Below are 15,002 nucleotides of genomic sequence, written 5' to 3'. Positions count from 1 at the left end.
CATGCTTAATTATTTGTCTTATAAAATATTTACAATTATCATTTGTTCTATAAAATATTATATTATTATTATTATTTCTTGTAAATTTCAAAAACTACGAGTAGTATAAGCGTTCTATCACAAAACTTTAACACTTGTTTTTACCATATTTAAGAACTAGTTTTACCAAACTACAGATTTAGCTTATTTGTCATACCAAAACTACACGTTTTAGCTTTCTCGCATTTTGCAGTCTTGGATATAGTATGTTCGCGGCAATTTGGCAATCCAACGTCACGTTTGATGTGATCATAGTTACTTATGATATTACTGTTGTTCACATTATATTAAGATCGAGATGTCTAGTTTTGGAATCCAATTCATTCATCTGCTATAGGGTTGTCTTTAAACAGCAGCCAGATATGTATACAAGTTCTGTTTTGGGGTCACTAAATATTTAATGGAAAGCTATTAGAGTCATGTTTCCACTTAATCCAGCATCATTTCCAAATTCCATCTCAGTCATCTGCCATCCCAGAAACAAGATGTTGCATCATCTACAATAGATCTATGGGCTGATAAATTTATCTAGAAACCTGACCCAATAGGGGCGCAAGTGAGGTGTGCCCTAACCTGATGAGCACGACTCTAGGGATCCCTTGGCCATCCTTCCGCTCCCTCAAATAGTGAGTTACCCTTTTAGCAATTTTTTGATTTTGTTTAGATCAATGTTTAGCTTCATTACTTTACTGTGTAATCCCATGATCAGCTAAACAATTGGTTTGCTCGTTATGAAACTCCAACTTATTATTAGAATCTTTTTGTTGTGTTCTTGCTTGTTTCTTCGATTTGCTTGCAGGAGGTTGATCTATATTGACTAGATCAACAACCTATGGAGAGGTATATGGATCACTTAGACGTAAAATAATATCTCATACGGTTGTAATCGAGTCATCAACGTTTCTATTAAATCATAGTTATCATCAACTCACTGAAACATCGTACCAATAAGTGTTGTTAGTTTATCAAGTGATGCTCATGGCTTATCAACATCTTCTCTACCACGTGGAATTGATGTGATGCATGTCTCATTCTCTTATAAGGGACCCCACCGCTTGGCCTCCTACACACTGCCCTTGGGCGGCAAAACAGACGAGAAGCGAGATCAACGAGCAAAAGTACAAGGAAAGCGAGGAAAGGTGGGAGGCGGGGGGTTGTAGTTCGCTTCATTGATCCACTGACCACTACCACTAACCTTGCATCATCGCATCCTACCAGGTTAGTGGGAGGCAGTTCGTTGTTTGCCATATCTCCTTTTTATGTTCTAACCTTTTGAAGTATATATGTGTATTTTGTTTTAACCAATTCAAGTATACATGACATGGCCATGTGATTTAGGGTAATGCTTGTTATATATATGTTATTTTTTCTAATAACGAATGTAGTCGATGCTTTGTATCATAATAACATATGAGGTGACAACACCAAAACTACGATGGTGTGCAAGGAACATAGGATGTCCAAATTAAGGCTCACAAGACAAGATAATACTCTACTCCTACTTATATATAGATTGATTATAGATTGATTGTTTAAAACCATAGAACATGTTTAGCAATGATCTATTAGACCATGGTTCTCGAGGGACCCCCTGCCTACCCTTATATACTAGGGATAGAGTTACAAGGGATAGAAACCTAATGTGATAAGAAACGCCTATCCGACTGACTATGGAAATCCAGATGTAGGAAACCTAATGTTTACCATATACCTAGTCGATTACAACCTTGTATCTATGTTTACAACTTTCTTTACAATTCAGAACTGTCTTTCCTATATATATACATACAGTACATGGATACACATATCTAGTATTCTACAGTAGCCCCTGGAGTCCTACATAACCGCGCAAATCACCCATGTAGATTCTTGATCAGTAAGAATATCTTCACACAACATCCTGGACATCTCCAGAGTGCAATATCTTCAAAATCATAGAGGCTGTGAAGGGATTCGAAAGAAAAACAAAACAAGTTAGGTGCATCGAGAAGATGCTCGTATTAGGTGTAGCCATGACTATGCTTAAATGGAAAACAATTAAATATATAGTTTAATAAAGACTATGTCAAAATAAAGACTTATGTGCATTGAGTAGATGCACCTAATAGTTTTAGCCCCCGACTCTATTTTTAAATGAGCAACATTTAAACATAGAGTCTAGTAAATATTATAATCTATGGCATCCTCGGAGTATAAAGTAATCTCGATTCGAGCGATGCTCTCCCAAGTGCTCACATGCAAACTCGAGCGGTTCCGGTCTGGGTGGCTCTCTCCTGAGTGTTAACAATCCGAGTGGTCTAAAAGATGCAAATCAGATCATAACATCTCAAACAGATAATCTAAGACTTATCTTTCCGTTAACGTCATAATTTGGTAAGATTCCTTAGTGGATTCGGTTAAGAAAAGGGCACAATCAACCGATGGAAAACTTATCTAGAAAAGTCCAAGTTCAAGAAGAAATCATAAAGACTAAGACATGACAGTTTAATTTATCTATTAATTAGACCCAATTTAGGAATTTTGCTTTATCTATAGAAAAGTTTTATGTTCGATTAGGACTAGGTTTCTTTTTGTGTTAAGGAAACGTATATCGCATCTAGTAGGGACTAGAATTAGAGTCCAAATAGGACCTGTTATTTTCTTTTATCTATTAGGAAATGTGTGACATGTCTAATATGAACTAGTATTCACCCATAATACCCATCTATACTATTATAAAAAGCGTAAAAAGCGGTAACGATTTTGCCGACCTTTTTCGTCCGTCGTGGGCCCGCGTGTCAGCCACGTGTGCTAAATTTTCGTCCGCGAAGAGCGTTTCCTTCGTCCGTTAGTCCTGATAGTGCATAGTGCGCTCTAGACAAAAGTATAGCTCTCGGACGCGCTGGATAAGGCGCTCCACTTGCAACTTGACGGTTCGGAGTTCGACACCCAACTCCCGCAGGGAGCAGCGTATCTTTTTTTGCCCGGACTCCGAACTCCCGCGGGAAGCAACGCCGAGCATTTTTTCTTCGGCGGGAGCTAGCCTGATTAGGGGATTAGCGGATTAAAATTTAGATTTGAGTCTTATCTTTTTTGCAAGCGGGAGCTCTCCTGATCAGGGATTAGCGGATTAAAACTAGATTTGAATCTTAATTTAAAGTGTTGTTTTTATGTTGTTTTTATTATCAAATATATTAGACAATAGATTACAAATTTAACACCAAAATTTTGACACCTAAATAAATTCTTAAATCAAGTCATTATTATTGTGATTTTAGGGTAGATTATTTTGACCATTGGGATCAAATATATTTCTACATATAAATATTTTATTTGGGTATACAGTTTATGAATAGAAATATTTTATTTGTATTTAAATTTTGTTAATACATATGCATAAAGATTATAAAAAGAAATATTTTATCTACGTATAAAGTTTATGTCTATTTATGTAAAAAGTTTATAAATAGAATTTTTTATTTAGGTATCATGTTTATGAATCGAAATATTTTGTATAAGTAGAAAGTTTACCAATGAAAATTATTTTTCATATATATAATTTCAAGTAGAAGGACAAAAATTTAATTGCACTTTTATTTAAAAAGAGAACTTAATCTAAGAAATTGCAAAGTGCAGAATTGTCACCCTGCCGTCATCGCCCGTCTCGGACTCCCTCTCCGCCGTTAGAGGAAAATAATGAAGAAAAGAAGAAGGAGAAAAGAAAGAGGAGAAGACGGGAAAAAAGAAAGGAAAGATAAAATAAGGAGAAAGCTAAAAAAATCAGAATTTAATTAAACTAGGAGAGAGTGTGTGTAATGTTCTTATATCCATCATATATCCTCGCTGTTCTCTGCTCCATGTTCAATGTATAGACCTATCACAACTAAATAACTTTTGATGGCTTAGAAATATACATTCCAAGTCATCTGTTCTACATACGTACTGAATTTTTCTATCATTTATGTTAAGTAACATTTTGTCTTCTTTATATGTGCCCTATTTTTTAAAGCGTCTGACAATAACTTTATGGTCGAAGCCTCCAGGTTGTTTGAGCCCGCTGATGTGATTTTGATAGTAGTTCTTAGTCATTATCTCTAGAATCTTTTTTTCTTCATGAGAAATAATATCCTGGCTATATTTATTGAATTAAATATAAAATGATTTTGCAAATTATGAAGTCTTAGCTAGACAATTTCACATTCACATCCCATTATTGTTTAATCATGTATACTGAAAACATGCAATGATTAATTGCTCTTTATGGGATTGATTGTTTGTTAAATTTTACTAACATGATATATAGTTATCATATGGTTCACATAATTAATTAATTATTACTGCATTTCATATATGTTTTAGTGGTTTCTTTAATATATAATGATTCTTTTTATCTGTAGCAAAGCACGGGCATCTTGCTAGTAAGTATAAATATGTATACTTGGGGTCATTGTAGGAGATGGACATGATAATGATCAATAAAATTTTGGCGCATCGCCACCCTCCTCATCGAGGTTTCATCACCGATAGAACTTTGTATCTAGCACAGGGCTGCATCGATTTGATCGTCAACAGAAGGGTAAGTCATATGTTCCGTTGGTCCCGACAGTCATATCGGTATTGACGTCAAAATGTGATCCAATGACGTGTCACACACGAAGGCCTAGGAGTCATTTCTCAAAATGCTTCGGTGCAGAACCTAAATTTTAGAATGCGCGGGCGTACCAGTCAGTTTGATCCTGCAACTGACAAGATGAAGAATAAAGCAAGCCGATCAGCTATCGAGCCGATAGGTAACTAATAATCCAGCCGATCGGATGTTGATGCTGTGACGGTTAGCCGATAGGCTGAGCAATTGGCTGTAAAAAGCATGGATCGGCTAGAAACTCAAATAGAAATAGACTTGAATAATTAATGAGTCATGTGTTACTATCGGCTAAAATCAACTTGCATGTAATACTCGTAAGCTGATGAGGCAATCGACTACTCCATTGATGTAAATATGATAAGCATGTAGATCGACAAAAGATCATCGGCTATAAATGACTGACAAACGACCAAGATCTATAAAATATCTAGCACAAATTGCTAAGAAAAATTATATAGGATCGGACCAAACCTAGACAGTTCAAGATTACACCTAGCAATGTCAGGATAGATACTAAACAGATCTAGATTGCTATCAAGCCGATGACTGATAACTTATCGGTTGGTACTCCGATAAAACAATGAGTAGAATACAATGATATGATATAAACCATCTGATAAAACGTAATCTACTAGATTGAACCGAACCAAAACAGTATTAGATTGAATATGTCAAATAACAAATATCAAACCAACGTAGATCGCCCAAAGTGGTTAACCAGATCAACTGAAAATACGAAAATGATCTAAGTTGAAACTGATACGATAACTAGCAATCGCATAACCAAATTAGAAGATTGGACCAAACCGAGACAGTTCTAATCTAGCCGATAGGATTATCTTGGTCAGCGGAACGTAGGACTTACCCCTCCACCGGAGATCGAGACGACGCAGCCCCACGTCAGGTGCCAAGTTCCACTAGTGTTAAAACCTCGGCTAGGAGGATGGCGATGCGCTGAAAGTAGTTGATCTGTATTAATATAGATGATTTACAATGACCCTAGACATACATATTTATACCCTTGGGTGGATAGTAGTCCATGTCGGACACAACACACGACTTCTAATAGATAAAAAGAAATAACAAACAAGTGCTATTTGGTCTCTAACTCTAATCCTTATTGGATATGACACAGTTTCTAATAGATAAAAGGAAACAAACAAATCTCAATCGGGCTCTAACTCTCTTAAACATAAAACAAAAATCCTAACTAACTTTAATTAATAGATAAATTTATGTCGTCATGCTTAGGGTTCACGATCTCGCTGTAACCGCGGTAACCGCGTGGTCCGCGGGGACACGGCTTCAGTAAGCCGCGGTAACCGAGTTTAAATTTGAGGAGAATTTAAAAATTTTGAAGAAATTTAATGGAAAAAATATATGTTGTATAGGTTGATATATAGTGTAGTTTTGTCAAAGAAATTCATGAAAAAAGTATATTTTCTGTGTAATTAAAAATCATAAACAAGAATTTTGGAAAATAAAATTAAAAAATAGCCTATTGCAAATAATATTTCATAGGAAGATGGTTAAGAATATTTTGTTGTCGACTCATTATTAATTTGCACTAGACACTAAGGTACATAATGTTGAAATACAAATATACAACGATAGATATACGAAAAATATGTATGAAGAAAAATTATATGTGTATGTTAGTAATAATGGGTAGTAGGTATAGTTGTGACGTACCAATCAAATGAATTTGTTGTTACTTGTTATTGGTGTGAATTGTTTGGTGAAGGGTGATACGATGGTGTATGTTTGTATGTTGCAATATCAAAAATTTAGAAAAGCTCATGTGAAAATTTTCTTGTTTTCCCTAAAACATGTTCTATTTTCCTATTTTTCCTATATCACAACTCACAAATATAGTCACAAAATAATTTCCTATTTTCATGTATGTTTTAAAGATTTTTATTTTTTTTGCATTTGACATCACACCCGCGGTTTCCTCGCGGTAACCGCGGTTTCGGCCGCAAAAACCACGCGGGAAACCACAGTTACCGTGGTTTTCATATGTCGTTTCAACAAGTACTTACCGCGGTTACCGCGCGAAACCGTGTGGTAACCGTGCAGAACCACGCGGTAACCGCGTTTACCACACGGTTTTGAATTCAAATTTTTTGTTTTCAAATTCGTTGCGGTTTTTGCGGTTTTTACGGTTACCTTGTGGGATCCGCGGGAGCGCGATACCGTGGTTTTCGCGGGAAGAACGGTAAGGGAAACCCTGGTCATGCCTTGGTCTTCACAATTTCCTGTTGAATTCAATCTCTTTCGGATAAGATTTCTATCAGTGATCGCACCTTTCCTTATCTGAATCCAATAAAGAAAATTATCAAATTTTGGTGTTAACAATTGGCTAGATTAGAATTGTCTCGGTTCAGTCCGATCTCTTGATCTAGTTGTATAGTTGCTAGTTACCGTATCTGTTTCAGCTTAAGTTACTCTTGTATCTTGGGTTGATCTAGTTGACCACTTTGGGTGATCTGTGTTGATTTCATATTTGTTGTTTCATTCAATCTAATATTGTCTCAGATTGGTCTGATCTATTACATTGCGTTTATCAAATAGTGTATATCAGGTAAATGTATATTACTCGTTGTTTTATCGAAGTTCCAACAAATAAGTTATTAGTAATCGGCTTGATAACGATATTGATCTGTTTAGTATTTTGCCTGCCATTGCTAGGCGTAATCTCGAACTGTCTCGATTTTGTTCGATCTTCTTATATTATTCCCAGTAAGCTAGGATAGATATTTTATAAATCTGAGTTGATTATCAACGGGTTATAGCCGATGATCCTTGTTAGTTTGCATACTCATTGTTTATATCAATAGAATAGTCGATTGACTTACCACATTATTTCTACACCAATTGGCTTTATCTAGATCAGTAGTTATTTATGTTACATCGGCTTATAAAGATTACGTACAAGTTGGTATCGACCTGTGATAGCAAAATATCCATTATTTATTTCATTATTCAAGTTTATATGTATTGAACGTCTAGCTGATCCAAACCTTCAATAGGTGATTGTTTAACCTATCGGCTAAACACTGTTACGTCGATCTTATCGGTTGGGTTCCGTATATCTATCGGCTCGGTAGCCAATCGACTTATTTTATTCTTCATCTTATCAGTTGTAGGATTAAACTAACTGCTACACCTGCACCTTGTAAGAATTTAGGTCCTGCACTAAAGCGACACAAAAACTCCTAGGCCTTCGCATGTGTTCAAGATGCCAAGATCGGGCAGATTTGGCGTCAACACTTACCTGAGTAAAGAGAATGCTAAAAGCACACTATAAAGATTGACCAAGTGGTTATGATCCCGAGTAGCCGGGGCCCACTCAAATCGGGCACATAATTAATAGTATATCGTGCCTAGGGCACGTCTATTTGACATCTGCATTCTAAAAAACACCCGGCAATCCTTTTGGGGGTTCCTTCTAGATCAACGGCTAGGTCCGTTTGAAGGAGAAAATTACTATTATAACATTCTCAAAGTGTCATTCGCCCATATACCACTTTAGAATCTGCATTCGCTGGAATACCACTCTCAAACTGAGTAGCTTGCCCAATTAACATTTGCCCTCTTTGCTACATATAAAAATATGTGTATACATACTTGCATCTTTTTTATGACCCAAATGCCCTGGTTGAGCACGGTACAATAGGTGAATTTGTTGGCTATTTTGCTAGAATGGAGAATTAAATGAAATGGTTTGATTTAAATTTGTGAACTAGTTATCCCTATGAGATACTTTAGAACATGTTTGTAGCCTAATAATTTAAATATGGTAGTTTGATTTAAAATTGCGAGGTATTTATCCCTATGAAACACTTTAGAGCATGTTTCACCCAGCAGGGACAAAGTCGCGGCGGCCGGGACGAAGCTGGGGGAGTCGACCAGATCTGGCCGCGATGGGGGAAGCAGCGGCGTCGGCGCGATGGGCTCGAGGCGGCGGCGTCGGCGTGCTTCGGTGGCCGGGGCGGTGGATGGAGCCGCCAGCGCCGGTCTTGCGTGGAGGAGAGATCGCCGATGTCGGTCTTGGGTGGAGGCTGCAGGGGGACTAGAGTGGAGGAGATCTCAGAGTGGAGTGTACTGGATGGAGTTGTCTAGGTGCTGTGACCTGTTTTGGAGGAGGGAGGGTAGTTTTGTCCATATTTTACTAATAATACGTATAATGTGTTTAATTCATACTACATACTGACGAAGTCTATTTTAGAGGTAGAAGTCTATTTTAGAGGTAGCTGTCAGTTTGAGAGTGATTTCCAGCGAATGCAGATTCCAGAGTGGTATATGGGCGAATACACACTTTGAGGATGTTATAATAGCAATTTTCTCATTTGAAGTTAATGTTGTCAAAAGTAAATGATGTTAAATAATGATGTATTTTTTGACGGTCAAGGTGAAATGAGATATGAACATTCATATTTACAAAGATACAATGATTTTTGTAATGATTTTTATGTTTGGTTGGACGGATGAAATGATCCAATTTTTCTTGGTTCAACAGATGAGGGTAGATGGGAGAAGCGTATTGAATTACTAATAAATAATAATATAAATTAATTATCATAAATCTTATTAACAAAAAATATGTCTGTTATTGTTATCCGTAATTAAAACTAATTTAAAATTAATAATTACTAATTAATGACAAAAAATATTGTCGGATACACTCATGATCACTATTAATAATTGTGGATGAGCTCATCTGGTAAATTTACCAAATATACCCATACAATATCTTGGTGAAATATTTCCTTCCTATGCTGACTTATAAAGTTTCATCAAACACGAACCAAACAATAAAAATACTAGTCCATATAAGGATATACAAACAACCAAACTTGAAAAATCCATATAGAGCAAATTTGCAACTATTGTTTTATATTTCAAGGATATCACTTGAATAATAGTTATTGTGTTAATTTTGTAATTTTCTAGTGTTATTTTTTATGGCAACTATTTAAATTGATAGCAAATTTACCATTGCCTTTTTTTTCCATTTCTTTAATGCAATATAAGAGACGAAATTCCAATCTTACCCACCCATCTCGGTTTTAGGGTTTATAGCTATCGCTGCTCTTCCGTGCTCATCGGCTTGTGCAAACCATCTACCCCAACTTTATCCCCATGGGCAAATCAGGCGCAAAAAAGAAGAAACACGCCGCCGCCGCCGCCGCCGCCGCAGTCGAGCCGAAGGCACCGGCACAGCTCCAGCCCCAGCCCCAGGCCCCCGCGGCTAACGGGGCGGCACCGCATCTGGTGGACCCAGGCGTGCTCCTGCGGCGCGCGCACGAGCTCAAGGAGGAGGGCAACCGCCTGTTCCAGTCCCGCGACTACGCCGGCGCGCTGCGGCAGTACGAGCTTGCGCTCTGCCTCGCCCCGCGCGGCCACCCCGACCGCGCCGTCTTCCACAGCAACCGCGCCGCCTGCCTCCTCCAGCTCCGCCCCGTCGACCACAAGGCCGTCGCCGAGGAGTGCTCCCTCGCTCTCCAGGCCGAGCCGCGCTTCCCGCGAGCGCTCCTCCGCCGCGCCCGCGCGCTCGAGGCGCTCGGCCGCCACGAGCTCGCGCTCACCGACGCCCTTGCGCTCCTCGCTCTCGACCCCGACAATCAGGACACCGTCGACCTTGTCCACCGCCTCCGCTCCCACATCTTATCCCCTTCCACCTCCACCCCTGAACCAACCAGCCGCCCCTCCCCTGCTGCCCTTGGTGCCTCCGCTGTCGTCGCCGGCCTAGGCCCATCCCTCCCGGCTCGCCCTTTCCCCAAGAAACCATCACCTCCTCCGCCGTCTGCTCCACTGCAGCAACCAGTTCCTCCAATGTCCAAATTTAATCCGTCGCCATCGCCCAAGTTGGTACCTCTCTCCAACACCCTGCCATCTTCTGCCAATGCCAATGCATCAGGTGCTGATAGCTCCAAGAAGGTCGCACCAACAGCGCCGGTTCCCCCTTCACTTTCAGTGAAGGACAAGTCGCTGATGGACAACAAGGTTGTGGCAAGATCAAGGCCGCTCAAGCTGGTGTATGATCATGATATAAGGCTTGCACAAATGCCAGAAAAATGCAGCTTCCGGACACTGCGTGAAGTTGTGGCGTCACGATTCCCATCGTCCAAGGCAGTGCTGATTAAGTATAAGGATGCTGATGGTGATCTAGTTACAATAACTTCTTCCGCAGAACTTCGATTGGCCGAGTCCTCTGTTGATATAACTGGTAGCGAGGTGGTAGAAGATGGTGCGCGGAGTGGTCAGAAACTTCCAATGTTGAGACTTCACATTGTTGAGGTAAGCCCAGATCAGGAGCCTCCAATGCCAACAGAAGAGGAGAGGCTGGAGCAGGATGATGAGTTGTTGGCGAAGGGCGAAGATAGCCATCCATATACTTCAACAGCAGAGGTTAGTGATGCGGAGGTGACGAAACAAGATATGGAGAATATAGTTGCTGAAGCTGAACAGAGCACCCTGACAGGGAAGAAAGATTGTGGCCATGCTGAGTGCAAGGAAGCTGAGATTGATGATTGGCTTCTTCAGTTTGCAGATTTATTCCGGAACCAGGTTGGCATTGATGCAGATGCACATCTGGACCTGCATGAACTGGGAATGGAGCTGTGCTCTGAGGCCCTTGAGGAAACAGTGACAAGTGAGGAAGCACAGGCCCTCTTTGAGATGGCTGCATTAAAATTCCAGGAGGTTGCTGCTTTGGCTTTATTCAACTGGGGAAATGTGCACATGTGTGCAGCAAGGAAACGCATTCCCCTGGATGAATCAGCTCCAAAGGAAGTCATGTCGACTCAGCTTCGCACGGCTTATGATTGGGTGCAAGATAGGTATGCTAGAGCAGGGAACAAGTATGAGGAGGCTCTTAAAATCAAGCCAGACTTTTATGAAGGGCTACTTGCTTTAGGGCAGCAACATTTTGAGACTGCAAAGCTTCATTGGTCATTTTCATTAGCAGACAAGGTTGACCTGTCTGCCTGGGATTCTTCAGAGACATTCAAGCTGTTTGAGAGTGCTGAGCAGAAGATGAGAGCTGCAACAGAAATGTGGGAGAAAGTAGAAGAGCAAAGAATGGAGGAATTAAAAGAAACATCTGGCGAGGCACTGAAGAAAAAGAGGAAGCAACATGGTGCTGATGGTCAAGGGGAGTTGACTCCCGAGGAAGCAGCTGAGCAGGCAGCAGTAATGAGACAACAAATCCACCTCTTCTGGGGTAATATGCTTTTTGAGCGCTCTCAAGTGGAGTTCAAACTCGCAATTGCTGATTGGAAGAAGAATCTTGATGCATCTGTTGAAAGGTTTAAGTTGGCCGGAGCTTCAGAATCAGATATCTCTGCAGTGTTGAAGAACCATTTTTCTAATGCAGTTTCTGATTGTGAAGATCAGAAAGTCATGACTTCCAGTACAGGAATTTCCCAAACAAGTGACAGTATTGAGGATAAATGTATTGTTGAAAGCTAGGATTTCATGGTTTTAAGTTGGATAACATCCATGCCCATATTCCTGATAATGTTTCCTGAAGTTGTTTTATGACCGCATAATTAGAAACTATAGCCCAATGAATTTCCGTGACCTGCAGAACTGCTGCATGCTCCTGCTCCTTAATGTTGTTTAAGAAGTGTCCACTCAAATAGCCTATTATTATGAGAAGTACAAAGATTATGACCATTGAGACATATTGTCATGGATTTTATGAAATGACTAATAAGAGATAACTTATCCCCTTGCTCACTACCCCTTTAAGGAACTAAGGCTGAGTGGCTGACCATTTGGTTCTGTCTTGTCAATAGTTTCAGCCGACACACACATCCACAAATCTATAGTTGCAGTTTCTGCATGTGTCATTGTGAACCTTGTGCATTAAGGCAATTTTAGGTCATGGTGTGCTTGTGATTGCATTGGCATGGAATCTTATGAAGTTTTCAGTTTCAAGTCAAATTATTATCAGCATGCTAATACTGTTGTCTGAGTGTACTTCAGTGCTGACATCGCATGCTAATCTCAGACAGCAAACCGTTTGTTTATTAATTATTCTGTCCTTTGTACCTTGCAAAATTGATTTAGTTGGTCCATGCTTGTAAAGATTACAGGCTGCTGGACAAAATGACATTTATAATATCAACAGGACTTTTCTGTGAGATGGACTGCTCTGATGAGATTGATACGGTATGCTAATATTTGTTATGTTTCCCCAAAATACAACTTTATTCGTAGCCTTACAAGTGTTATGAATGCAGCCTATAGGATAGTGTTAATAGCAAAATTTGGTTTTTGGCCGTTAATTGCGGGTACATATGATTGGTTGAATATACAGTAAATGAAACATTATATCCTATAATGCTAAATATCAAGTAGTTTGTTATTGTATACTCAGTTTCATCTTACATGAAACTCATTTCCTTCCTTTATAATTATGTTACAGTGTTATCAAATTTGTTTACATGGCACCTTATTTAATGAGAATAAAATTTCCATTACGATTCACTTATTTTAAGACCGAGGGAGATGGAGGGAGTAGAAATTTTAATTTATTTTCTTGTCAAGAGGTCTAGTATCAATTGCAAAACCCTTCCGTGTAATTCAAAATCTTTGAAACAAATTGTTAAATTAATTATAACGGCTTAACATGTCTTGGGCTTCTCTGTAAAAGCAGCCTATCGCTTTGGAAAACTAGGCACTATCCCCCATGCTGCCCTAATCATCTCTATTCTGTTTAGATCAGTCGTAGGCAAAACAATGAGGCTAAATATCTTTTAGGAGCTACTTTTGCAAGTTGGATTTGCGAAAAGATAGATTTCCTGATTTGTGTAAGTATATATTGATGTTTAGATCTGATGCTCATTTTAAATTGATTGCTAATATAAATGAAAATCTATATAAGATTGAGTTATCTGCGGATTAGGATGTCAATGATACATTCAATGTTGCCAATTTAAATTCGTGATCTTGAGTCAATGACTGAACCCAATTTAAGATGGGGAGGATGATGAGGACATCTCTACTATAAATACACACAGATACATTAGAAACAATTACTTGACCTCGTGTCCGTCAGCTAAATTATCGAGTGAATGTGTTCTTACAATTGCATAAGCATGATTTACTTAATGTAATACTACTTAATGCTCAGGATGATGTTATTGAATGAAAGAGAAGGTGCACCCAGGAGATATGATACTTCAAAACACAAGATTCTAGTAACCTCCTAGATAGCCCCAACATCCAACAAGCACTCTCATTAATCGAGATATTCATTTGTACTTCACAGGTACTTCATGGTAAGATCTCAGAGTCTTCTTTCCAACAAATCCGGCCTCACCTCAAAATTAAGCCAGAATCATCCAAATTGTCAAAATAGCATTGGCTTGTTCCTAAGACGAAGACTAAAGGTGTTGCGACACCCACACTTGGGTCCATGGGCCTTCTACAAATTAGGGTTGAGTTCCACAATCAAGGGGAACGTTCTCATATCCCTTTCGTGCATGAATACCTAGTTGCCACTTAGTTTTTCGAAATGTTTTAATAGATTGAAAGTTAGGTACCGCTACTTCGCTCATAATTGTGCATGAAGGATAGTTACTTGTTCAAAACTCCACTTCACTTGTGAAGGCTTATTCGTGGAGATGAGGATTAGTTTGTTTAGTGTATTCTTGCTACTTCTCAATTCCTTGAAGGAAAATGTATCCTCACGGTTGGGTTGATTGTGCTCCCTCAAGATCATGAATTCCTCTCAAGTTGGTGTAGCAATTGCTAAGGTGCATTGTCCCCAAACGATTGTAGTTAGTTCATCACTTCCTTCACCCAATTGATTTATCCACTCTCATTGAAAGATCAGGACACTAGAGAGCATATCAGAATTCAAGTGGATGAATTGAATGTGGAAACAACTAAGAATTGGCCAACCCTCTAAATATAAGTAAGGTAACGAGCTTCCAATGTTTTGCTAGTTTTTATAGGAGATTTGTGAAATATTTTAGCACTATAGCTACTCTTTTGTATGAATTGACAAAGAAAAGTGTTGTGTTTGAATAGGGTAAATCATAAGAAAATGCTTTTCAAAAGTTAAGAAAATGTTTGAGTTAAGCCTCTTTGTTGGTTTTTCCTGATTTCACTAGAACTTTTGAAATCGAATGTGATGCTGGTTGAACTGGAATAGGTGTTGTAATACAAGGACAAAAACATTTTTTTATTTTAGTCAAAAATTGGGAAACTCAATTGAATTACACAGTTTATGATAAAGAATTGAATGATTTGGTGGGAGTTCTTGAAACTTGGCTTCCCATTGATCATGATTTTCAATGCCCCCTCTTTTTTGTTTTCGGCC

General features: G+C 38.9%; 1 protein-coding gene across 1 annotated transcript; it reads left to right on the top strand.

Annotated features, from left to right (window-relative positions):
• Nucleotides 1-9,760: 9,760 nt before the first annotated feature.
• Nucleotides 9,761-12,255, top strand: LOC102712960 (protein CLMP1). The gene has a single exon (XM_006664893.2). The coding sequence runs from the start codon at nt 9,809-9,811 to the stop codon at nt 12,137-12,139; it is 2,331 nt and encodes a 776-aa protein (XP_006664956.2). The 5' UTR covers nt 9,761-9,808; the 3' UTR covers nt 12,140-12,255.
• Nucleotides 12,256-15,002: the final 2,747 nt, after the last annotated feature.

The sequence above is a fragment of the Oryza brachyantha genome, chromosome 9 (assembly GCF_000231095.2).
Source record: "Oryza brachyantha chromosome 9, ObraRS2, whole genome shotgun sequence".
Classification (NCBI taxonomy): Eukaryota; Viridiplantae; Streptophyta; class Magnoliopsida; order Poales; family Poaceae; genus Oryza; species Oryza brachyantha.
The sequence above is the reverse complement of the archived record's forward strand: the minus strand, read 5'-3'. Positions and strand labels throughout refer to the sequence as shown.

Bases quoted from the DNA above. Each gene is read 5' to 3' on its own strand.
- LOC102712960 (XM_006664893.2), top strand. From the start codon at position 9,809: ATGGGCAAATCAGGCGCAAAAAAGAAGAAACACGCCGCCGCCGCCGCC.